Source organism: Bos taurus, chromosome 18, assembly GCF_002263795.3.
Source record: "Bos taurus isolate L1 Dominette 01449 registration number 42190680 breed Hereford chromosome 18, ARS-UCD2.0, whole genome shotgun sequence".
In the NCBI taxonomy this organism is placed as follows: Eukaryota; Metazoa; Chordata; class Mammalia; order Artiodactyla; family Bovidae; genus Bos; species Bos taurus.
This window is the reverse complement of record NC_037345.1, coordinates 62,698,827-62,724,708: the sequence shown is the minus strand read 5'-3', so window position 1 is coordinate 62,724,708 and position 25,882 is coordinate 62,698,827. Positions and strand designations below refer to the sequence as shown.

The window sequence follows — 25,882 nt, the reverse complement described above, 5'->3', positions numbered from 1 at the left end:
TGACATATACACACAGTTATATAAAAAATGCATGACCACAAGGACCTACTGTATAAAACAGAGGATTCTACTTAATATTCTGTAACTACCTAAGTGGGAAAAGAACTTGAAAAGCAATAGATATATGTACATGTATAACTGAGTCACTTTGTTGTACACCTGAAACTAACACAGTTAGTTTCTTAATCACACATATTACAATGTAGCATTTTTAAGTATTTTCAAAGAACCATAATTAGCAAGTCTGGTCCTCCCATAAGAATGCAGAATAAAAGTCTCTATTAATGAGCCTTTAATTGGCAACCTGCACTGAGCCTGACACACGAGGTGGGAACATGTGATTTCTTTTCTGCAAAGAGTTAAGGTTAATGAGATTTATCAAGAGCTTGGGAAAAGCATCCTGCATGGTATACACTGAATCGCCATTTCTACTTCCTAAAGGCAGCAAGATCTGTCTGAATCCTTTTATGTTTACAGTGTTCAGAGAAACAAAAAGTGATGCTCGGGTCATGAGGTGTGCTCTGTGATGTGGCTCAAGTCAGACTTCCATCCCTGGTGTGAGAAGAGGCTGGCCATTGTCCCACGTGACATGAACCAGGCTGAATGTACCAACACCGCCCCGCCTTCCGCATCCTGTGACTCTGTCAGCTTTGCTCAGTTCTGCCTCCTGTCTCACAGAAGCAGAGCCATGTGCCCCACACTCCTCAGCCTCCTGAGTCTCGGTGAGTCCAGAAAGACATGGTCGGAGAGGGTTATGGTGGAAATCGGGGGGTCGTCGCATCACTGACCATGTTCCCTGCATGAGGGTGCAAGGAGCGTGGAGTCCATCAGGACAAGCCATCTCTGATGTGGTTTTTCTTCTAGGGTTGTGTCAGTCTCAGGATCTGGGCAGCTGTGGGTGAGTCCTCCCCATCCCTTATTTCTCTGTTGAGCAGAGCAGTTGGGGCTGAGGCAGATGACACTGGGGGACAGGGGTGAGACCCCTGTGAGTACAGTGAGAGCCGTGTGCCCTGTGGATCCCAGGTCCTCCTATTGGCCTTGATAGTCATCTTCACTCTCCCCAGAGGTTAGCCCAACTCTGGATTCTGGACCTGAAGGCACAGTGTGAAGTTTGGGAGCTGGGAGCTAGGCCCACTGAGTGCCATTTCTATCATGAGAGGGGAGCAAGAGGCTGCACCTCACAGACCCTCCCCTACAAGGTGGCTCATGGCATCTCCAACCGGCCCTTAACAACAGGATCTGCAGGATGCCCGCTGGACCTGACCTCAGGGAAAGGTCTGGTTATCAGGCAGGGCTACCTGGACCTTGTCACACATTAGATGTAGGTTAGCTAACAAAGGAGCCACATTCAAGCTTTATTTCCTTCTTTTCAGTTATGTGGCTTTTTCACTTGTTACCTGTGTTACTGTTAGTCGCTCAGTCGTGTCTGACTCTTTGCGACCCCACGGACTGTAGCTAACCAGGCTCCTCTGTCCATGGGATTCTCCAGGCCAGAATACTGGATGGGGTTGCCATTTGCTTCTCCAGGCAATCTCCCCTACCTGGAGACTGAACCCTGCTCTCCTGCCTTGCAGGAAGTTTCTTTACCATTTGAGTTACAACAAATCCAACAGGGAAGCCCTCTCCCTTCTTTTCCATGCATCAGTTTTATTGTGGTGTTTTCTTTTGCCTGCATTGCACAGCGTGCAGGATCTCAGTTCCATGATTAGGGATTCAACCTGGGCCCTTGGCAGAGAAAGTGCTGAGTCCTAATGACCGGACCACCCAGGAATCCCAGTGTTTTGTGTTCTGAGAGAGTTTTCAACATTTTGTCAACCCAAGGAGTTCTTCTTGTCCTGATAAGAATCACTGCTGAGAATCATATTCTTAGAATCTCCGTGATGTCTGTCCTGGGATGACTGTGTCTCTGTCTGCCCCCAAGCCCCAGGTGTCCTTGAGTATCAGGGTGATGCACTTTAGGGTTGGTGCCTTGGAAGAATTGAAGGGGAAGCACTCCAACAAGATCAGTGGGGAGAGGGGACCATTCCTATTTTCCTCTCAAAACCTGTGCCTCCTTCTCTCCTAGGTGAATATGACAAGCCCTCTTTGTCAGCCTGGCCAAGCCCCATGGTTCCCTTAGGACAGACTGTGACTCTTCAGTGTCACTTCCATTCTCCACTTAAGAGATTCAGACTGTTCAAAACAGATGGGGCCAGTTTGCCTGAGCTCCATGGAAATCATTTCAAAACCTTCACCCTTGGCCCGGTGACAAGAGAACATGCCTGGTCCTACACGTGTTCTGGATTCTCCAGGTCTCTCGCTGTGTTTTCCAGACTCAGTGACCCCCTGCAGATTGTGGTCACAGGTAGGAGGGGTCCAGCCCAGCCCAGGACAGCCGTCCATGCAGGCAATCCCCTCCTAGGTCCAAGTTCCTTACGTGGTCCAAGATTTACTCAGGATTTCCAGCCAGGAATGAACCAGGAAAGAGAACCCACTCTGAGAGTTTAAAACCAGGGTGTTGAATAGATGGAGTGCTCCGGCAAAGGAAGGAGGAGCCTCCCTCGGCATTAGTTAGACAGGATGCTGCCACTGCCTGCCACCAGGGAGGATGGGGGCATGACCCTGATCCAGCACCTGCCACCCAGTAGGGAGCTGTAATCCCATATGAAGGAGCTGGAGCCTCAGGGAGGAGTCCCAGGAATGTCTCCAGATGCATGAAGTGGGGTCACAGATGGGGAAATGTTCCCTTTTTTCTCCACCTCCTTTCCAGTCTCCTGCCAGTCATCACCCACATTCTAGATGAGTGTGAACAGAGACAGAGAATGCATCGTCAGAACCACCCAGCTCCCCACCACACATATTAGGGACAGGATGAAGCTGAGAGCATGGCAACCCACTCCAGAATTCTCGCCTGGAGAATCCTATGGACAGAGGAGCCTGGCAGGCTATAGTTCATGGGGTTGCAGAGAGTTGGACAGGACTGAAGTGTCTGAGTATGCATGCATGAAGCTGAGAGCAGATCCAACAGCTAAACAGTTTACAATAAATATAAAAGAGGCTGGAGGTCTTGAGCAAAGAGAAACAGAAAAGCATGAGCCCGAGCCCGAGAATAAGGCTAAAGAAATGCAACAAAACACACAGGAAGGGTAATTGACTTTGATGGTTCATGGGGACATTTTTCACAACTTCAGATGTCAGGAGAAGCGCTGAGGTGGGGTGACTCACTGAAGCTCACAAGCTCTTTGCTCCTAGGTGTGTTCACAAAACCCTCCATCTCAGCCCACCCCAGCCCCCTCATGGGTGCAGGAGAGAATGTGACTCTACGCTGTCATTCACCACTATTGGACAAATTTATCCTGCACCAAGAAAACAGCACAGGACATTTCCAGAGACGTGGAGAGATGTTCACTCGTGGGCATGCCCCAGCTGACTTCGTCATTGGCCCCATGACTTTGGCGAGTGCGGGCACCTACAGATGCTATGGCTCTCTCAGACACTCCCCCTATAAGTGGTGAGCTCCCAGTGATCCTGTGGACATCGTCATCACAGGTGAGTGTGGCCAGACCAGTCCCTTCTGCTCTCTGTGTCACAGATGGTCTGGTATCTAGTCCAGAATCAGTATCGGGAGAGAATGACAGGCATGCAAAGACACTCACAAACTCGGGAGAGGGAACAAACCAGAGAGAGAGTAGGTGTGAACATGGAAGGGGAAAGAGAACAGAGTCCCTGCCATGTGCTAAGGAGAAGACACAGCTGGAGAGAGAGTGAAGGAGCAAGAATGTGAAAGAACGACCAACGGAGGAAAATGTACCAGAGCAGGGACCCGGGCAATTCCCCACTCAGGCAGCCAACGATGTTTGGTAAGGGGTTGGTTTCCCGCTTTCATATCAGAGCTCCCTTGCTCTGTCAGCGGCACACTGTGATACCAGATGCCCTTGCAGTCTGGCCCCTGGGTGATCGAGATGGAGGTTGACAACCTGAAGTTGCTCAGCCTTGTGGTTTAACGCATCCTTCTGCACAAAGAGAGGGGAGTCGTCCCTCCAACCCTCCCACTAAGGAGTCATGTCTAGCCCCTGGGGTCGTGCAAGAGAGCACTGAACACTCCCTTAAGAATGAGGTGGTCAAAGATCCTGTGAGATTCTGGCAATTTCCACTCCATAATGTCTGCTTCTGGGTCAATACCATGTTTTCTGATGGTCCCAGCAGTAGTTAATAGGTAACGTTTTTCAAGAGCAGCCCAATCTGGTTGATTTTTTAAATCCATTTTTTAATTTATTTTTGTTGAAGTTTAGTTGATTTAAGATGTTGTTAATTCCTGTTGTATAACAGAATTATTCAGTTATTCATATACATATATTCTTTTTTTTTAAAAAAAGGATATTACTAGTTTGCATTCCCACCAACAGTGTAAGAGGGTTCCCTTTTCTCCATACCCTCTCCAGCATTTATTGCACAAGCTACAAAGACTTTTGGATACCAGCCATTCTGACTGTATGAAATGGTTCCTCATTGTGGTTTTGATTTGCATTTCTCTGATAATGAGTGATGTTGAACATCTTTCATGTGTTTGTTAGCCATCTGTATGTCTTCTTTGGAGAAATGTCTGTTTAGTTCTTTGGCCCATTTTTTGATTGGGTCGTTTATTTTTCTGGAATTGAGCTGCAGGAGCTGCTTGTCTGTTTTTGAGATTAATTCTTTGTCAGTTGCTGCATTTGCTATTATTTTCTCCCATTCTGAAGGCTGTCTTTTCACCTTGCTTATAGTTTCCTTCGTTGTGCAGAAGCTTTAATTTTAATTAGGTCCATTTGTTTATTTTTGCTTTTATTTCCAATATTCTGGAAGGTGGGTCATAGAGGATCCTGCTGTGATTTATGCCAAAGAGTGTTTTACCTATATTCTCCTCTAGGAGTTTTATAGTTTCTGGTCTTACATTTAGATCTTTAATTCATTTTGAGTTTATTTTTGTGTATGGTGTTAGAAAGTGTTCTAGTTTCATTCTTTTACAAGTGGTTGACCAGTTTTCCCAGCACCACTTGTTAAAGAGATTGTCTTTCTCCATTGTGTATTCTTGCCTCCCTTGTCAAAGATAAGGTGTGCATAGGTGTGTGGATTTATCTCTGGGCTTTCTATTTTGTTCCACTGAGCTATATTTCTGTCTTTGTGTCAGTACCATACTGTCTTGATGACTGTGGCTTTGTAGTAGATCCTGAAGTCACGCAGGGTGATTCCTCCAGTTCTATTCTTCTTTCTCATGATTGTCTTGGCTATTCGAGGTTTTTTATATTTCCATACAAATTGTGAAATTATTTGTTCTAGCTCTGTGAAAAATACCCTTGATAGCTCGATAGGAATTGCATTGAATCTATAGATTGCTTTGGGTAGTATACACATTTTCACTGTATTGATTCTTCCAATCCATGACCACGGTATATTTCTCCATCTATTTGTGTCCTCTTTGATTTCTTTCACCAGTGTTTTATAGTTTTCTATATATAGGCCTTTTGTTTCTTTAGTTAGATATATTCCTAAGTATTTTGTTCTTTTCATTGCAATGGTGAATGGAATTGTTTTCTTAACTTCTCTTTCTATTTTCTCATTATTAGTGTATAGGAATGCAAGGGATTTCTGTGTGTTGATTTTATATCCTGCAACTTTACTATATTCCTTGATTGGCTCTAGTAATTTTCTGGTGGAGTCTTTAGGGTTTTCATGTAGAGAATCATGTCATCTGCAAACAGTGAGAGTTTTACTTCTTCTTTTCCAATTTGGATTCTTTTATTTCTCTTTCTGCTCTGATTGCTGTGGCGAAAACTTCCAAAACTATGTTGAATAGTAGTGGTGAAAGTGGGCACCCTTGTCTTGTTCCTGACTTTAGTGAGAAGAGTGTGGAGATTCCTTTAAAAACTGGAAATAGAACTGCCTTATGACCCAGCAATCCCACTGCTGGGCATACACACCGAGGAAACCAGAATTGAAAGAGATACATGTGCCCCAGTGTTCATCACAGCACTATTTATAATAGCCAGGACATGGAAGCAATCTAGATGTTCATCAGCAGATGAATAGATAAGAAAGCTGTGGTACATATACACAGTGGAGTATTACTCAGCCATTAAAAAGAATATATTTGAATGAGTTTTAATGAGGTGGATGAAACTGGAGCCTATTATACAGAGTGAAGTAGGCCAGAAAGAAACACACCAATACAGTATACTAACACACATCTATGGAATTTAGAAAGATGGTAACGATAACTCTGTATGTGAGACAGCAAAAGAGACACAGATGTATAGACAGTCTTTTGGACTCTATGGGAGAGGGTGAGGGTGGGATGATTTGGGGAATGGCATTGAAACATGTATAATATCATATAAGAAACGAATCACCAGTCCAGGTTCAATGCATGATACAGGATGCTCATGATACATGATATAGGATACAGGGCTGGTGCACTGGGATGACCAGAAGGATGGTATGGGGAGGGAGGTGGGAAGGGGGCTCAGGATGGGGAACACGTGTACACCCACTGCGGATTCATGTTGATGTATGGCAAAACCAATACAATATTGTAAAGTAATTAGCCTCCAATTAAAATAAGTGAATTTATATTAAAAAATTAAAAAAATCTCAGTTCTGGAAACATCATAAAAAAAAGGATATTAAATGACACTCCATTTTAAAAATTATTTATTTTTTTAAAAAAGGATTTTAAATGACACCCATATTTAAAGTTATGTTTGAATTTTTCCCTGTGCTGAGTATCTGTTACTGTGGGTCTTTCTCTCCTGCCAGTGGGCGGCCTTCTCATTGCAGTGCTCCTCTTGTTGCACACTTCCGGCTTTAGTCCTATACTTAGGACTAGAGTTACTTTGTGCTCTAAGATCAAGGTCTCCTCCTTCCAGGTCTGTCCAAGAAACCCTCTCTCTCAGCCCAGGGGGGCCCCGTGGTGAGGTCAGGAGAGAATGTGACCTTGGTCTGCAGCTCCAAAAGCGCCTTTGACCAGTTTCATCTGCTCAGGAAGGGGGAGAACTTTGGGTGCCCACTTGCTGGAGGGCAGAGCCCTCATGGAGCACTCCAGGCAGAGTTCCCTCTGGGTCCTGGGACCCCAGCCCACAGTGGTGTCTACAGGTGCTACGGCTCCTTAACTCACTCTCCCTACTCGTGGTCGGACTCCAGCGACCCAGTGTTCCTGTCTGTCACAGGTGAGGAACTTCTTCCTGGCCCATGCTTTCTTGTTGCTGTTCCAGCTTGCTGTCGCTAAGCTGTGTCCAATTCTTAGTGACCCCCTGGACTGCAGCACAACAGAGTCCTCTGTCCTTCACTATCTCCACTTCATGTATCACAGCCTTGTCCTGGTGAAGGGGCTTGCATAACTCAATGAAGCTATCAGCCATGTCGTGCATGGCCACCAAGACTGACGGGTCATAGTGAAGAATTTGGACAACACGTAGTCCCCTAGAGGAGGAAATGGCAACCCACTCCAATATTCTTGTCTCCAGAACCCCAAGAAGATTCCCATGTTTCATAATGCACTAAATCACATTGCGTTGGCCAAGAAGTCCATTTGGGTTTTTCCATAACATCTTACTCTATCACTGAGCTCTACCTCTAGGCTCTGTGCTGGTGTCAGGGGAACGTTAGGGCTTTTGGAGAAATGGAGGCAATGAGAACCAGAGAGGAAGGGAGATGGTAGATGGGATCTCAACCCTCTTCCACCTCCAGTATGGATGCTCCACATCGGAATCCTGTCTATCCAGGCAATAAAGAAAAAGGTCAGGGTAGACCCAGGAGAAGGAGAGGCTGGGCTGATTTGGGAAGATCAGAGATTGCATTGGCTCCTTGCTCTTAATCTTTTCCCAGAAGCAGCTCTGACATACAGGTGATTTCCCAATTAAGGAGCATAGACATTCATTCCTGGAGCAGAGAGAATGTCTCTAGCTTACAGCTGTCTTTCACCATCGGGCATATCCTTCCCACATCCTTCTGCCATCACATCTCCAGGATGGGGGGTCTACTCAACGCATTCACAGGGAGGAGCCAGAGGTCTCCCCTCATCCCATCAGTGCTCTGAGGGATGACAGAGTCAAGGACAGCCAGGAGGTCAACCTTCAGAAAGAATAGTCTTCATCCAGTCAGTATGAGGAAGGTTACTTGTTCACCCCTGTCTTTTTTCTCCTAGGATCCACTACAAGTACTTGCCCATCAGCCATGGATCCACATACCACAGAAGGTAAGCAAGACGGTCTCCTATCTCAGCAAATTTCTGAGAAGACAGAGGGTTCCTGTGTGAGTGTTGGCTCTGCCACCTCCCAGCTCTGTGACTTTGGGCTCCTCAACATCCCTGTTAAGTTAGCATTTGAGACCATGGTCTGCAGGAGACCCACAGGGGGCATTGAGCTCATGCTCTGTGACTGGGAATTTCTAACCTGGACAAAGTGAGTCAGAGTGACTTGATCCCATGCTTAAGGGAGATACTTACCTTCCCTCCACCAGGATTTTAGAGATGGATGTGGGGGGACAAGGGGAGAATTTTAGGGAGCACCTTAAATATGTGTTATTTCTCCATTAGTGTTTTATGAACTAAACATTCCACAGTTCAGATATATAAGTGTTGTGTCTTCTTGAGGATTCCATTCCAGGTCTATGTGGATGGAGAGGAAATGTATTGTGCATTAACGTGGTCTCCATTCATGAAAAAATGCCATGCCTTGTCATACGGGGCAGCAGACAATAACTGCTTTGATGCCCAGGAGACCTTGATTCAGACCTCAGCTGGTCTTGCACAGTCTCTTTACTTTATCCACTGCTAGCATCTCTCCTGGATGCTTTGGTACCTCCTGGGAAGTGGAGACCATAACTGATCAGGTTGACAGATGCTGACAGTTTGACACAAGGATACAATAAATCCAGTGTGTAGGGGCACAGCCTACTCAACAAATAACCAGATTTTCTTCCATTTGCTTGTTGGTAGAAGCAACACTTCCTCTAGAACACTCCAGCACGTGGTACATTGTCCTCGGGCTTGTCATAGCCTTCACCTCTACCAGCATCATCCTCGCTGCTCTTGTCTGTCACTGGTTTTCTACCCAAAATCGTAAGTCTGAAGGTGGCGAGCTCAGCATCATCTGACCCAAAGGGAGGTGGGTTCACAGCAGAGAATGGCATTTTCATTTCCTGTAGGTTAAAAACTGATTTCCGGTGTTGAGATCCCTGATGGAACATCTTCCAGAGACCCATGGAACCCTGTTCTTTTTATGAAAATGTGTGTTGACTTATTCTTGGCTGCATCAGGTCTTGGCTGCAGCATGGGGGATCCTCATTGTGGTGCTGTGGTGCAGTTCAAGGCTCCAGAGCTCGTGGGCTTTTGGGGCTTAGTTGCTTCAAGGCAGGTGGGATCATAGTTCTTCCACCAGGGATAGAGCCTGCGCCCCCTGCACTGGACGAGGGGGACTTAATCCCTGGGCTACGAGGGACATTCTGAGCCCTGTTCTTCCCTTCAACCACAGCCATATGTTCTTATTCCCTACAAGATCTAGGGAATCTGCTGTTACACAAAAAAGGATGGTCCATAACAGAAGATGTAGGATGGGTCCATGGGTTTGCACAGGTTCATGAGACAGTCCGTGAATGGCTGGGCTTGTATATGGCTGTTTGGGTGTTTGTGTGTGTGTGTGCGTGTGTGTGTGTGTGTGTGTGTGTGTGTGTGTAGTAGTAGTAGTAGTAGACAGTCTCTACACCTGGGGTATACCCCTGCCTTTTTCTGGCTTTGATATCCCCATCAAAGATATGGAGGTCTGGAATAATTGCCTCCACCTCAAAGAGCCTTGGTTCTCTTCCATTCGCAGATGTTGCCGTCATGGAAGGAGAGCCCAATGAAGACCAAACAGTGAACAGCGAGGTGAGTCCTCCAAGGCCAAACCCTTGCCATAGCCTGAGCCCTTCCAATGCCCAATGCCCCAGCCTCTGAAGATCACATCTCAGTCCATCATTCACACCTCCTTCCTCTCAGGATCCTGCAGCAGAAGACGTGATATACACCCACTTGAACCATGGGACCCTCTCCGAGAGACTGTTCACTCCTGCTCCCCTGAGCCCCATGCACCCCTTCACCGAGCCCATTATCTATGAAGAATTAAATGTAAACCAAGACCATGCTGAGCCCTGACCTGGCCCCAGGCTGTGAGCACATGGAATGTTACAAATCGAGGACTTAGATCTCTTTTTTAAGGGGTTCCTCCATGGACACTTCTTCTCCTCCTCCAAAGCAGCCCAGCAACTCTGAGGTAACAGTGCAGTACAAGAATTATAGGATCGTCTTCAAAAATCCCACAAACTCTTAGTAATCTGGCTATTTTAGGACTACATTTTATCTATCTCAGCATTTGGGGAGAAGGTATAATCAATCATATATCTGGGTAGGTTACTATGATCATCCTACTTTTTCTAAAATTCCAATAAAGCATAAAAAATTTGCCAGTTGATTCTTCAAATTATTCAGTTAAAAAAAAAAAAAAACAGGAGGAGGAGCTAAGATGGCAGAGGAATAGGACGGGGAGAATACTTTCTCCCCCACAAATTCATCAAAAGAACATTTAAATGCTGAGTAAATTCCACAAAACAACTTCTGAATGCCAGCAGAGGACATCAGGCACCCAGAAAAGGAACCCATTGTCTTCGAAAGGAGGTAGGAAAAAATATAAAGACAAAAAAAGAGACAAAAGAGGGAGGGATGGAGCTCCGTCCCGGGAAGGGAGTCTTAAAAAGAGAGAAGTTACCAAACACCAGGAAACATTCTCACTGCCGAGTCTGTGCCGAGCCTTGGAAGCACAGAGGGCAACATAACAGGGAGGAAAAATAAATGAACAATTAAAACCCACAGATTACAAGCCCTACGGTAACTCCCCGAGCGGCTAAGCAGTGCAGATGCCTGCATTCGCCATTAGCAAGCAGGGGCTGGGAAGGGAGGCGCGGCGCAGGCTGCATCGCTTAGAGTAAGATCTGCCCTGAATACCCTGAGCTCTACCTTAGCGAAATAATTTGGGCTAGCAAACCAGACTGTGGGATATCTACCACGCGAAAAGCCAGCCCTAACCTAGGACTCTGCCAGGCCCGCACGTGGAACAAAGGACTGTACAGAGATAGGCGGCTGCAGACCGTCCCTCTCTGGTGACAGGCAGCCAGAGCCGGAAGGGGGCAATCGCAGCCCCAGAGAGACATTATCTACAAAACTGTAAGCAGGCTTCTTTGCTAACTAAAACTTCTTGGGGTTCTGGACAGTCAACATCCGCCTGAGACAGTGCGCTGGTTGTACACCCAGATAACCGAGCGGTGTGGAGGTGATAAGTTGCAGCAACCACGCTGACCAAACACCTCATCACCTGAGCTGCTCGGACCTGGGAAGGGCACAAAACGCAGGCCCAACCGAGTCTGTGCCTCTGAGGACTACCCGAGTGCCTGAACCTGAGCAGCTTAGACCTGGGAGATGCAAGCAGCCCAGGGCTGGTCACGGATGGTTCCCAGCGGAGCAACCTAGAGCCTGAGCAGTGTGGGCAGGGAGGCTACACGCACCGTGAGTGGGGGCAGGCCCAGTGTGGCTGAGGCACTGCGACCACACGCCAGTCTTATTTATTTGCAGCATCCCTTCCTCCCCACAGCACAACTGAACAAGTGAGCCTTAAAAAAAAAAAAAAAAAGTTGTCCACCACCGCCCCCTTTGTATTAGGGCAGAAATCAGACACTGAAGAGACCAGCAAACAGAAGAAGCTATAACAGGGGGAACCGCCTTGGAAGCGACAGGCAATAGATTAAAACCCCGTGGTTAGTACCGACTACATAGGAAGGGGCCTGTAGATATTGAGAAATAAAAGCCGGAACAAGGAACTAGCTGAAAATGAACTGAACCCACAATACCCACAACAACAGCAGAGAAACTCCTATATATATTTTTACTATTTTTACAATCATTCTTTCTTTCTTTTTTTTAATTAAAAAAAAATTTTAAGTCCTCTATTACTCCTTTAATTTTCACTTTTATAAACTACTATTACTTTGCAAAAAAGAAAAAGACCCCTTTTTTTTTTAAAAAGCAAACTCCATATATATTTTTTTATAAGTTTTATGACCTTGTTTTGTTTAGTTTTTTCTTCTTCTTCTTTTCTTTAACATTGTATTTTTGAAATTCCAAACTCTGCTCTAGATTTTTAACTTTTGCTTTTTGGTATTTGCTATCAATTTTGTACCTATATTTTCTTTATAATTTTTGTGACTCGGTTTTTTTCTTTTCTTTTTCTTTTTCTCTCTTTCTTTTCCTTCTTCTTTTCTTTAACATTGTATTTTTGAAATTCCAAACTCTACTCTAGATTTTTAATTTTTGCTTTTAGGTATTTGTTACCAATTTTGTACCTTTAAGAACCCGATCTTCAGTACCCATTTTTTACTAGGGAACGAGATTACTGGCTTGACTGCTCTCTCCGCCTTCAAACTCTCCTTTTTTTCCACCAGGTAGCCTGTGTCTCCTCCCTAACCCCTCTCTACTCTACCCAACTCTGTGAATTTCTGTGTGTTCCAGATGGTGGAGAACACTTAGGGAACTGATTACTGGCTGGATCTGTCTGTCTCCTTTTCATTCCCTCCTTTTATCCTCCTGGCCACCTCTGTCTCCTTCCTCCCTCTTCTCTTCTCTGTATAACTCTGTGAACATCTCTGAGCGGTCCAGTTGTGGAGTGCATATAAGGAAGTGATTACTGGTTAGCCTGCTCTCTCCTCTGTTGATTCCACCTCATCTCATTCGGGTCACCTCTAACTCCCTCCTCCCTCTTCTCTTCTCCATGTAACGCTGTGAACCTCTCTGGGTGACCCTCATGGTGGAGAAACTTTTCATCTTTAACCTAGATGTTTTATCAATGGTGCTGTATAGAAGAAGTTTTGAGACTACTGTAAAAACAAGACCGATAACTGGAAGCAGAAGGCTTAAGTCCAAACCCTGACTCCAGGGAACATTAATTGACAGGAGCTCATCAAATGCCTCTATACCTACACTGAAACCAAGCACCACACAAGAGCCAACAAGTGCCAGGGCAAGACATACCAAGCAAATTCTCTAGCAACACAGGAACCCAGCCCTGAGATCCAATATACAGGCTGCCCAAAGTCACCCCAAAACCATAAACATCTCATAACTCATTACTGGACACTTCACTGCACTCCAGAGAGAAGAAATACAGCTTCACCCACCAGAACACCGACACAAGCTTCCCTAAGCAAGAAACCTTGACAAGCCACGTGTACAAACCCACACACAGTGAGGAAATGCCACAATAAAGAGAACTCCACAAGCTGCCAGAATACAGAAAGGACACCCCAAAATCAGCAATTTAAACAAGATGAATAGACAGAGGAATACCAAGCAGGTAAAGGAACAGGATAAATGCCCACCAAACCAAACAAAAGAGGGAGATATAGGGAATCTACCTGATAAAGAATTCTGAATAATGATAGTGAAATTGATCCAAAATCTTGAAATCAAAATGGAATCACAGATAAATAGCCTGGAGACAAGGATTGAGAAGAAGCAAGAAAGGTTTAACAAGGACCTAGAAGAAATAAAAAAGAGTCAATATATAATGAATAATGCAATAAATGAAATTAAAAACACTCTGGAGGCAACAAATAGTAGAATAACAGAGGCAGAAGATAGGATTAGTGAATTAGAAGATAGAATGGTAGAAATAAATGAATCAGAGAGGAAGAAAGAAAAACGAATTAAAAGAAATGAGGACAATCTCAGGGACCTCCAGGACAGTATTAAAGGCTACAACATTCGAATCATAGGGGTTCCAGAAGAAGAAGACAAAAAGAAAGACCATGAGAAAATACTTGAGGAGATAATAGTTGAAAACTTCCCTAAAATGGGGAAGGAAATAATCACTCAAGTCCAAGAAATCCAGAGAGTCCCAGACAGGATAAACCCAAGGCGAAACACCCCAAGACACATATTAATCAAATTAACAAAGATCAAACACAAAGAACAAATATTAAAAGCAGCAAGGGAAAAACAACAAATAACACGCAAGGGAATTCCCATAAGGAAAACAGCTGATCTTTCAATAGAAACTCTTCAAGCCAGGAGGGAATGGCAAGACATACTTAAAGTGATGAAAGAAAATAACCTACAGCCCAGATTATTGTACCCAGCAAGGATCTCATTCAAATATGAAGGAGAAATCAAAAGCTTTTCAGACAAGCAAAAGCTGCGAGAATTCAGCACCACCAAACCAGCTCTCCAACAAATACTAAAGGATATTCTCTAGACAGGAAACACAAAAAGGGTGTATAAATTCGAACCCAAAACAATAAAGTAAATGGCAATGGGATCATACTTATCAATAATTACCTTAAACGAAAATGGGTTGAATGCCCCAACCAAAAGACAACGACTGGCTGAATGGATACACAAACAAGACCCCTACATATGTTGTCTACAAAAGACCCACCTCAAAACAGGGGACACATACAGACTGAAAGTTAAGGGCTTGAAAAAGATTTTCCATGCAAATAGGGACCAAAAGAAAGCAGAAGTAGCAATACTCATATCAGATAAAATAGACTTTAAAACAAAGGCTGTGAAAAGAGACAAAGAAGGTCACTACATAATGATCAAAGGATCAATCCAAGAAGAAGTTATAACAATTATAAATATATATGCACCCAACATGTAAGACAAATACTAACAAGTATGAAAGGAGAAATTAACACTAACACAATAATAGTGGGAGACTTTAATACCCCACTCACACCTATGGATAGATCAACTAAACAGAAAATTAACAAGGAAACACAAACTTTAAATGGTAACAATAGACCAGTTGGACCTAATTGATATCTATAGGACATTTCATCCCAAAACAATGAATTTCACCTTTTTCTCAAGTGCACACGGAACCTTCTCCAGGATAGATCACATCCTGGGCCATAAATCTAGCCTTGGTAAATTCAGAAAAATTGAAATCATTCCAAGCATGTTTTCTGACCACAGTGCAGTAAGATTAGATCTCAATTACAGGAGACAAACTATTAAAAATTCCAACATATGGATCCTGAACAACACACTGCTGAATAACCAACAAATCACAGAAGAGATCAAAATAGAAACCAAAATTTGCATAGAAACGAATGAAAATGAAAACACAACAACCCAAAACCTGTGGGACACGGTAAAAGCAGTCCTAAGGGGAAAGTGCATAGCAATACAGGCATATCTAAAGAAACAAGAAAAAAGTCAAATAAATAATCTAAATCTACACCTAAAGCAACTAGAAAAGGAAGAAATTAAGAACCCCAGGGTTAGTAGAAGGAAAGAAATCTTAAAAATTAGGGCAGAAATAAATGCAAAAGAAACAAAAGAGACCATAGCAAAAATCAACAAAGCCAAAAGCTGGTTCTTTGAAAGGATAAATAACATTGACAAACCATTAGCCAGACTCATCAAGAAACAAACGGAGAAAAATCAAATCAATAAAATTAGAAATGAAAATGGAGAGATCACAACAGACAACACAGAAATACAAAGGATCATAAGAGACTACTATCAGCAATTATATGGCAATAAAATGGACAACGTGGAAGAAATGGACAAATTCTTAGAAAAGTACAACTTTCCAAAACTGAACCAGGAAGAAATAGAAAATCTTAACAGACCCATCACAAGCACGGAAATTTAAACTGTAATCAGAAATCTTCCAGCAAACAAAAGCCCAGGTCCGGACAGCTTCACAGCTGAATTCTACCAAAAATTTAGAGAAGAGCTAACACCTATCCTACTCAAACTCTTCCAGAAAATTGCAGAGGAAGGTAAACTTCCAAACTCATTCTATGAGGCCACCATCACCCTAATACCAAAACCTGACAAAGATGCCACACAAAAAAAGAAAACTACAGGCCAATATCACTGATGAACATAGATGCAAAAATCCTTAACAAAATTCTAGCAATCAGAATCCAACAACACATTAAAAAGATCATACACCATGACCAAGTGGGCTTTATCTCAGGGATGCAAGGATTCTTCAATATCCACAAATCAATCAATGTAATACACCACATTAACAAATTGAAAAATAAAAACCATATGATTATCTCAATAGATGCAGAGAAAGCCTTTGACAAAATTCAACATCCATTTATGATAAAAAAAAAAAACTCTCCAGAAAGCAGGAATAGAAGGAACATACCTCAAAATAATAAAAGCTATATATGACAAACCCATAGCAAACTTTATCCTCAATGGTGAAAAATTGAAAGCATTTCCTCTAAAGTCAAGAACAAGACAAGGGTGCCCACTTTCACCATTACTATTCAACATAGTTTTGGAAGTTTTGGCCACAACAATCAGAGGAGAAAAAGAAATAAAAGGAATCCAAATTGGAAAAGAAGAAGTAAAACTCTCACTGTTTGCAGATGGCATGATCCTCTACATAGAAAACCCTAAAGACTCCACCAGAAAATGACTAGAGCCAATCAAGGAATATAGTAAAGTTGCAGGATATAAAATCAACACACAGAAATCCCTTGCATTACTATACACTAATAATGAGAAAATAGAGAAATTAAGGAAACAATTCCATTCATCATTGCAACGAAAAGAATAAAATACTAAGGAATATATCTACCTAAAGAAACTAAAGACCTATATATAGAAAACTATAAAACACTGGTGAAAGAAATCAAAGAGGACACTAATAGATGGAGAAATATACCGTGGTCATGGATTGGAAGAATCAATATAGTGAAAATGACTATACTACCCAAAGCAATTTATAGATTCAATGCAATACCTATCAAGCTACCAATGGTATTCTTCACAGAGCTAGAAGAAATAATTTATATGGAAATACAAAAAACCTTGAATAGTCAAAGCTATCTTGAGAAAAAAGAATGGAACTGGAGGAATCACCCTGCCTGACTTCAGGCTCTACTATTATGCCACAGTCATCAAGACAGTATGGTACTGGCACAAAGACAGAAATATAGATCAATGGAACAAAATAGAAAGCCCAGAGATAAATCCACACACATATGGACACCTTATCTTTGACAAAGGAGGCAAGAATATACAATGGATTAAAGACAATCTCTTTAAGAAGTGGTGCTGTGAAAACTGGTCAACCACTTGTAGAAGAATGAAACTAGAGCACTTTCTACACCATACACAAAAATAAACTCAAAATGGATTAAAGATCTCATCGTAAGACCAGAAACTATAAAACTCCTAGAGGAGAACATAGGCAAAACACTCTCCGACATACATCACAGCAGGATCCTCTATGACCCACCTCCAAAAATATTGGAAATAAAAGCAAAAATAAACAAATGGGACCTAATTAAACTTAAAATCTTCTGCATAACAAAGGAAACTATAAGCAAGGTGAAAAGACAGCCTTCAGAATGGGAGAAAATAATAGCAAATGAAGCAACAGAGAAACAACTAATCTCAAAAATACACAAGCAACTCCTACAGCTCAATTCCAGAAAAATAAAGGACCCAATCAAAAAATGGGCCAAAGAACTAAATAGACATTTCTCCAAAGAAGACATACAGATGGCTAACAAACACATGAAAAGATGCTCAACATCACTCATTATCAGAGAAATGCAAATCAAAACCACTATGAGGTACCATTTCACACCAGTCAGAATGGCTGCGATCCAAAAGTCTACAAGCAATAAATGCTGGAGAGGGTGCATTGCCCCAGGGAGAAAAGGGAACCCTCTTACACTGTTGGTGGGAATGCAAACTAGTACAGCCACTATGGAGAACAGTGTGGAGATTCCTTAAAACTCTGGAAATAGAACTGCCTATGACCCAGCAATCCCACTGCTGGGCATACACACTGAGGAAACCAGAATTGAAAGAGACACGTGTAGCCCAATGTTCATCGCAGCACTGTTTATAATAGCCAGGACGTGGAAGCAATCTAGATGTCCATCAGCAGATGAATGGATAAGAAAGCTGTGGTATGTATACACAATGCAGTATTACTCAGCTATTAAAAAGAATACATTTGAATCAGTTCTAATGAGGTGGATGAAACTGGAGCCTATTATACAGAGTGAAGTAAGCCAGAAAGAAAAACACCAATACAGTATACTAATGCATATCTATGGAATTTAGAAAGATGGTAACAATAACCCTGTATGTGAGACAGCAAAAGAGACACAAATGTATAGAATGGTCTTTTGGACTCTGTTGGAGAGGGCGAGGGTGGGACGATTTGGGAGAATGGCATTGAAACATGTATAATATCATATAAGAAATGAATTGCCAGTCCAGGTTTGATGCATGATACAGGATGCTCAGGGCTGGTGCACTTGGATGACCCAGAGGGATGGTATGGGGAGGCAGGTGTGAGAGGGGGGTTCAGGATGGGGAACATGTGTACACCCATGATGGATTCATGTTAATGTATGGCAAAACCAATACAATATTGTAAAGTTGAAAAAAAAATATTATGTTGGTTCCATGTATTTAGAACTGAAATTTAAAAAAATACCATTTACAATAGCAACAAAAAATGAAATACCTAATTATAAATCTAACATGATATGCACATATCTTTGTCCAGAAGACAATGAAACAGTATGGGAAAAAATCAAATAAAATCTAAGTAAATGGAAAAAAAACAATAAAACAAAATTTCCAAAAAAAAAAAAAACAACCAACTAATAATTTAACAACTGACAGAAGAGAAGTAAATTGTATTTCTGGAAGGGACTGGGAAAATAAACTCATGAGTCCTAGTTGGAGCCAGACTGTCCACACTGACTCAGGACGAGAACCTGGGTCCCACCCTCTAGAGCAGGCAGTCAGACTGGGCAGAAAGAGAAAGAGCTGAGACCTCAGGTCTGGGCTGAGATGTCTCCTGAGCCCAGCCTGGAGACATTGGCCCTGGGTCCAAGGAGGGGCTGTCCCCTGCTGCGGGTCCACGGCTGTGGGAACCCCAAGGGGTGGCAGCAGCCCCCCAGGGACCACATCCTGTTTGTCCTCTAGGGCCCCGTGGTCTCCTCATCTGTACAGGGCGGGGGCAGGGGCGGCTGGGCGCTCAGAGCAGCAGACATGCCTTCCATCCTCTCTGAGCTTCTCCTCCTCGGCCAGATGTGCAGGGCAGGGAGGGGACTGCAGGAGGGCACGAGACGTCCACCCTGCCCCCAGTTCATGGGAACCACAGGGCACAGGCAGCTGGAGGGGCCAGGGATCCTTATTTAAGAGAATCAGCCCAAGCTTTTGGTGGCAAATCTCTCACTTCCAGGGCTGAGTCTGGGCCAAAGGACCCTGAACCATGCAGGTGTGTTCTCCCAGGTCTCCTGAGACCCATATCTCACTTGAGTCCCAGGAAATCGGTGGGGGAGGAGGTGGGGGCACTGGGATTCTAGAATGATGCTGGTGAAACCTGGAAGGGCTCCTGAGCTGAGCTGGGGAGTGAGGGGTGGGGAAGTCCTGGGACTCAGCCTCTGACTTCCTTCCAGGGACCTTTCACAAACTCACCATCTGGGCTGAGACTCTTTTGGGCAGCTCAGGGTGCCCATGTGAATACACCGTATGCAGAGTTGGAATGTGAGAATGAGTACACAGACCATCAGAGAGTATGCTGCAGTTGGCTTGCACTATTTGGAAAAGGAAATGGCAATGCATTCCAGTATTTTCATGGAAAATACCATGAACATTGGAGCCTGCCAGCCTACAGTCCATAAGGTTACAAAGAGTCAGACATGACTGAGTGACCTCATTTCCTTTCATTTTATTTTAAAATTTATTTTACTGGTTCTATTTTTAATCTCATCATATACATATTTTATTGAAATGTAGTTGACTTACAATATTTCAGGTTCACAGCAAGGTGATTTTCAATTATACAAATACACACACATTATTTTTCAGATTATTTTCCATTTTAGGTTATTACAAGATATTTTCCCCATGCTATACAGTAAATCTTTGCTGCTTGTTGCATATCTTTTTTTTTTAATTAGAAATCTAGCATTGTATTCATACTTCTACTTTTTATATTAAATTTATTTATTTTAACTAGAGACTAATTACTTTACAATAATGTATTGGTTTTGCCATACATCAACATGAATCCAGGGGTTCAGGATTGGGAACACATGTACACCCGTGGCAGACTCATACTTCTATTTTTAAATTCATGGTGTATTCCACATCAGTGTTACGCTACACTTATAGTGAAAGCATGATGCCAAAATCCCACCATGTTCACATTAAAGTAAATGGAAAACAATGGCAATGTTAATTGAGGGAGGAAATACTGAATCACATTATGTTACTTTGGGCATTCCTGGTGACTCAGAGGATAAGGAATCTGCCTGCAATGCAGGAGACCTGAGTCAATCCCTCAGTTGGGAAGATCTCCCGGAGAAGCAAATGGCAACCCACCCCAGCATTCTTGCCTGGAGAACCCCCATGGACAGAGGAGCCTGGCAGGTTGCAGCCCATGGGATCACAAAGAGTCAGACACGACTGAGAGACTAAACTATTCTCAAGGCTCTGAACTTGAAAGGTATAACAATTTCCCATTTGTATAGAGATAAGAAGTGGCAGAACAGACAGAACTTTGTCTTGTCAGGGGCTTAAAGGGACTTTATGACCAGACCTGCATGGACAGCTTCAAGAACAAAGGAATCCAGAATTAAAAAATTTCCACAGTGGAGGGGACATAAGTATAGCTATGGCTGATCCATGTTGATGTATGGCAGAAGCCATCACAGTATTGCAATTGTCCTGGAGCCAATTATACAGAGTGAAGTAAGCCAGAAAGAAAAACACCAATACAGTATACTAACGCATATGTATGGAATTTAGAAAGATGGTAACAATAACCCTGTATGTGAGACAGCAAAAGAGACAAAGATGTATAGAACGGTCTTTTGGACTCTGTGGGAGAGGGCAAGGGTGGGACGATTTGGGAGAATGGCATTGAAACATGTATAATATCATATAAGAAACAAATCACCAGTCCAGGTTTGATGCAAGATACAGGATGATTGGGGCAGGTGCACTGGGATGACCCAGAGGGATGGTATGGGGAGGGAGGTGGGAGGGGGGTTCAGGATTGGGAACATGTGTACACCCGTGGCGGATTCATGTTGATGTATGGCAAACCCAATAAAATATCGTAAAGTAATTAGCCTCTAATTAAAATAAATAAATTTAAATTAATTAATTAAGGCTTGCAAACAAACAAACAAACAAACAAAAAAACAGAGCTTGCAACAGGATTTCCCTGGTGGTCCACTGGTTTGGAATCTGCCTACCTATGTGAGGGACATGGGCCTGATCCCGAGAATGGGAAGATTCCACATGCCTCGGGGCAGTTCAGCCCCTGGGGCACAAGCCCATGTGCCTAGAGCGGGTGCTCCACAACAAGAGAAGCCACGGTGATGAGAGACCCTGCACACTGCAAAGAGCAGCCCCCACTTCCTGCAAATAGAGAAAGCCTGTGCACAGATTGATGACCCAGCACAGCCATTAATTAGTTAATTAAAACACCGCAACAACCAGCCACACCTCCTCCTCTTTTAGTGTGTGTGTGTGTAAGTGTGAAAGTGTGAGTTCACACGTAGGTATTTCATCTGTATTGTTCTCTTTTCTCCTTGGAATTTTCTTCCCCATGGGCTAGAGTTATTTTACATTCAGTAAACAATGTTTGACCATCCCTCTCACTCCCCAAAAAGCCCATCTAACCCAGGTAAGATGATTCTTTGGGGCACAAGTTCACGATCTCATTGGTCTGCTGGCTTTCCAAATAAAGTCACTATTCGTTTCCTGAAGACCTCATCACTCTGTCCCTTGACAAACAACGTGAGGTTGGACTCAGAACACATTCATGAGACATTAGCAGAGGTGTCGTTCATTTTAGACAAAGTCCATAGACATTACTCTCACAATTGATATCTGTAGTTTAAAAGAAGATATGCAGATGGCCAACAGGCATATGAAAAGATGCTCAGCATTGCTCATTAGTAGGGAAAGGCAAATCGATACTACAAGGAGGTACCACCTCATACCGATCAGAATGGACATCATTAGACAGTTGATGAATAATAGATGCTGGAGGGTGTGGAGAAGAGGGAAACCCTCTTCTACTGTTGGGGGGAGTGGAAACTGGTGCAGCCACTGTAGAAAACAGTATGGAAGTTCCTCAAAAAAAGTAAAAGCAGAGTTTCCATATGATCCAACAATGCCAGTCATGAGCATATATCTGGAAAAAACTATACCTTGAAAAGATTCATGCACCTCTATGTTCATAGCAGCAAAACTTACAATAGCCAAGACATGGAAACAGCCTAATTGACTATCAACAGATGAATGGATAAAGAAGATGTATATGCTTATACAGACAGAGAATGGAATATCACTCAGACATTAAAAAAATGAAATCATGCCATTTGCAGCAGCATGGATGAACCTGGAGATTAACATATTAAGTGAAGTTGACAGAAAGAGAAAGACAATTTTCTGTGATATCACCCATGTGTGGAATCTAAAAAGAACATATCAATGAAACAAGAACAGACTCGCAGACATAGAGAACAGGCTTGTGGTTGCCAAGGAGGGAAGGACTGGGAGCTCGGGATTAGCAGATGAAATCTATTTATACATAGAATGGATAAAGAATGAGGTCCTACAGTATGGCACAGGAAATTTTATTCAGTATCTTGGCTTAAATCATAATGGAAAAGAATATATACGTCGAGCTGAATCAATTTGCTGTACAGCAGAAATGAACTATACTTCAATAATTTTTTTAATTTTTAAAAATTTGTGGTTTCTATATCTGCAATGAAACATTACATGGCAGTAAAAATGCACAAACTGAAAGACAAATAATGCAGATCAATTCTGAAACATGATATTAAGTAAATAAAAGGAAATTTTAAGAAGGGTGACTGTACTATTACACCATTACATACATAATGATCAAGAGGAGACCAGATTTATTACTTAGGAAGCATCACTAATCTTAATGACCCCCACCGCCAGCAAAATGGTTGAAATTGCTGCCCTTACTGAGGTTCTTTCCCCTATGAACAACAGCTGAACTGGGTCTATGTCTGCCCTTGGAGTCCTGAAACAGCTGGGCCATTTTGCCCCAGTTCGGAGTTGATTGTTGTGGACACATACCTCACTCAAGCATTCTGAAGCTTGGAAGTCTCGGCTTGACATATTTTGTGTACATTTGAGTATCTAGGAAGTAAGGTTGTCCACCATTTCAGGCAGAACAAATCCCCCTCTCCAAAAAAACACCACAGTCATCTTTACACACATTATCTTTGTGTACATGTGTGGTCCTTAAATTGGAAAGGGGGGAAGACAGAGAGATAGAGAGTGTTGTGTGTGGAAAGTTTCCACTCACAGTCACGAAATAATTTCAGATGAAGAACAGTCAGAAAAAGACAAATATCACATGATATCATTTATTTGTGACATCTAAAAAAATGAACTTATTTACAAAACAGACTCACAGAGAATGAACTTATGGTTACCAGGGGGGATTGTGTCAGGGGGAGGTTAGATTGGAAGTTTGGGACTTACATATACACACGGCTATATTAAAAATGCATGACCACCAGGACATACTCTATAAAACAGAGAATTCTACTTAATATACTGTAACTACCTAAGTGGGAAAAGAATTTGAAAAGTAATAGATGCATGTATATATAAAAATGAATCACTTTGTTGTACACCTGAAACTAAACAGTTAGTTTTTTAATCACATATATTACAATGTAGAAATTTTTAATATTTTCAAAGAGCCATAATATGCATGTCTGGTCCTCTCATAAGAGTGCAGAATAGAAGTCTCTATTAATGAGTCTTTAATTGGCAACCTGCACTGAGCCTGACATATGATGTAGGAACATGTGATTTCTCTTCTTTGAAGAGTTAGGGTTAATGAGATTTATCATGAGCTTGGGAAAAGTATCCTGCATGGTATACACTGAATCACCATTTCTACTTCCTAAATGCAGCAGGATCTGTCTGAATCCTCTTAGGTTTACAGTGTTTAGGGAAACAAAAAATGACAATCGGGTCATGAGGTGTGCTCCGTGATGTGGCTCAGGTCAGACTTCCATGCCTGGCATGAGAAGAGACTGGCCATCTTCCCATGTGACATGAGCCAGGCTGACTGTACCGACAACACCGCCCGTCTTCCGCATCCTGTGACTCTGTCAGCTTTGCTCAGTTCTGCCTCCTGTCTCACAGAAGCAGAGCCATGTGCCCCACACTCCTCAGCCTCCTGAGTCTCGGTGAGTCCAGAAAGACACGGTTGGAGAGGGTTATGGTGGAAATCGGGGGGTCCTTGCATCACTGACCAGGTTCCCTGCATGAGGGTGCAAAGAGCATGGGGTCTATGGAGGCAAGCCATCTCTGACGTAGTTTTTTTTCCTAGGGTTCTGTGTAAGTCTCAGGATCTGGGCAGCTGTGGGTGAGTCCTTCCCATCCCTTATTTCTCTGTTGAGAAGAGCAGTTGGGGCTGAGGCAGATGACACTGGGGGATCAGGGTGAGACCCCTGTGAGTACAGTGAGAGCCGTGTGCCCTGTGGATCCCTGGTCCTCCTATTGGCCTTGATAGTCATCTTCACTCTCCCCAGAGGTTAGCCCAGCTCTGAACTCTGGACCTGAAGGCACAGTGTGAAGTCTGGGAGCTGGGAGCTAGGCCCACTGAATGCCAATTATATCATGAGAGGGATGCAAGAAGCTGCACCTCACAGACCATCCCCTACAAGGTGGCTCATGGCATCTCCAACCGGCCCTTAACAACAGGATCTGCAGGATGCCCGCTGGACCTGACCCCAGGGAAAGGTCTGGTTATCAGGCAGGGCTACCTGGACCTTGTCACACATTAGATGTAGGTTAGCTAACAAAGGAGCCACGTTCAAGCTTTATTTCCTTCTTTTCAGTCAAGTGGTTCTTTCACTTGTTACCTGTGTTACTGTTAGTCGCTCAGTCATGTCCAACTTTTTGTGACCCCACAGACTGTAGCTCAGCAGGCTCCTCTGTCCATGGGATTCTCCAGGCAAGAATACTGGATGGGGTTGCCATTTCCTTCTCCAGGGGATCTTCTCTACCTGGGGAATGAACTCTGATTTCCTGCATTGCCAGAAGTTTCTTTACCATTTGAGCTACAGCAAATCCAACAGGGAAGCCCTCTCCCTTCTTTTCAATTCATCAGTTTTTTGTGTGTGTGTGTGATGTTTTCTTTTGCCTGCATCGCACAGCGTGCAGGATCTCAGTTCCATGATTAGGGATTCAACCCGGGCCCTTGGCAGAGAAAGTGCTGAGTCCTAATGACCGGACCACCCAGGAATCCCCAGTGTTTTGTGTTCTGAGAGAGTTTTCAACATTTTGTCAACCCAAGGAGTTCTTCTTGTCCTGATAAGAATCACTGCTGAGAATCATATTCTTAGAATCTCTGTGATGTCTGTCCTGGGTTGACTGTGTCTCTGCCTGTCCTCAAGCCCCAGGTGCCCTTGAGTATCAGGGTGATGCACTTTAGGGTTGGTGCCTTGGAAGAATTGAAGGGGAAGCACTCCAACAAGACCAGTGGGGAGAGGGGACCATTCTTATTTTCCTTTCATACCCTGTGCCTCCTTCTCTCCTAGGTGAATATGACAAGCCCTCTTTGTCAGCCTGGCCAAGCCCCATGGTTCCCTTAGGACAGACTGTGACTCTTCAGTGTCACTTCCATTCTCCACTTAAGAGATTCAGACTGTTCAAAACAGATGGGACAAGTTTGCCCGAGCTCCATGGAAATCATTTCAACACCTTCACGCTTGGCCCGGTGACCAGAGAACATGCCGGGTCCTACACATGTTCTGGATT

At 43.3% G+C, this 25,882-nt stretch overlaps 3 protein-coding genes across 3 annotated transcripts in view; all 3 read left to right on the top strand.

Annotated features, from left to right (window-relative positions):
* The window catches only part of KIR3DS1 (killer cell immunoglobulin-like receptor, three domains, short cytoplasmic tail, 1), a 154,830-nt gene that overhangs the window by 15,697 nt on the left and 113,251 nt on the right, over nucleotides 1-25,882 (top strand).
* LOC100852061 (killer cell immunoglobulin-like receptor 2DS2) lies at nucleotides 320-10,487 on the top strand. The gene is given in 9 exon segments (XM_024978827.2): nucleotides 320-722; nucleotides 865-898; nucleotides 2,066-2,344; nucleotides 3,232-3,528; nucleotides 6,882-7,181; nucleotides 8,159-8,209; nucleotides 8,951-9,073; nucleotides 9,825-9,877; nucleotides 9,989-10,487. Coding segments are annotated over 7 exon segments (1,218 nt in total). The 5' UTR covers nucleotides 320-722; nucleotides 865-898; nucleotides 2,066-2,106; the 3' UTR covers nucleotides 10,145-10,487.
* Nucleotides 24,273-25,882, top strand: part of KIR3DL2 (killer cell immunoglobulin-like receptor, three domains, long cytoplasmic tail, 2) — a 55,954-nt gene continuing 54,344 nt past the window's right edge. The window contains 1 exon segment of the mRNA NM_001098089.1: nucleotides 24,273-24,306. Within this exon segment, the coding sequence (NP_001091558.1) occupies nucleotides 24,273-24,306 (34 nt within the window).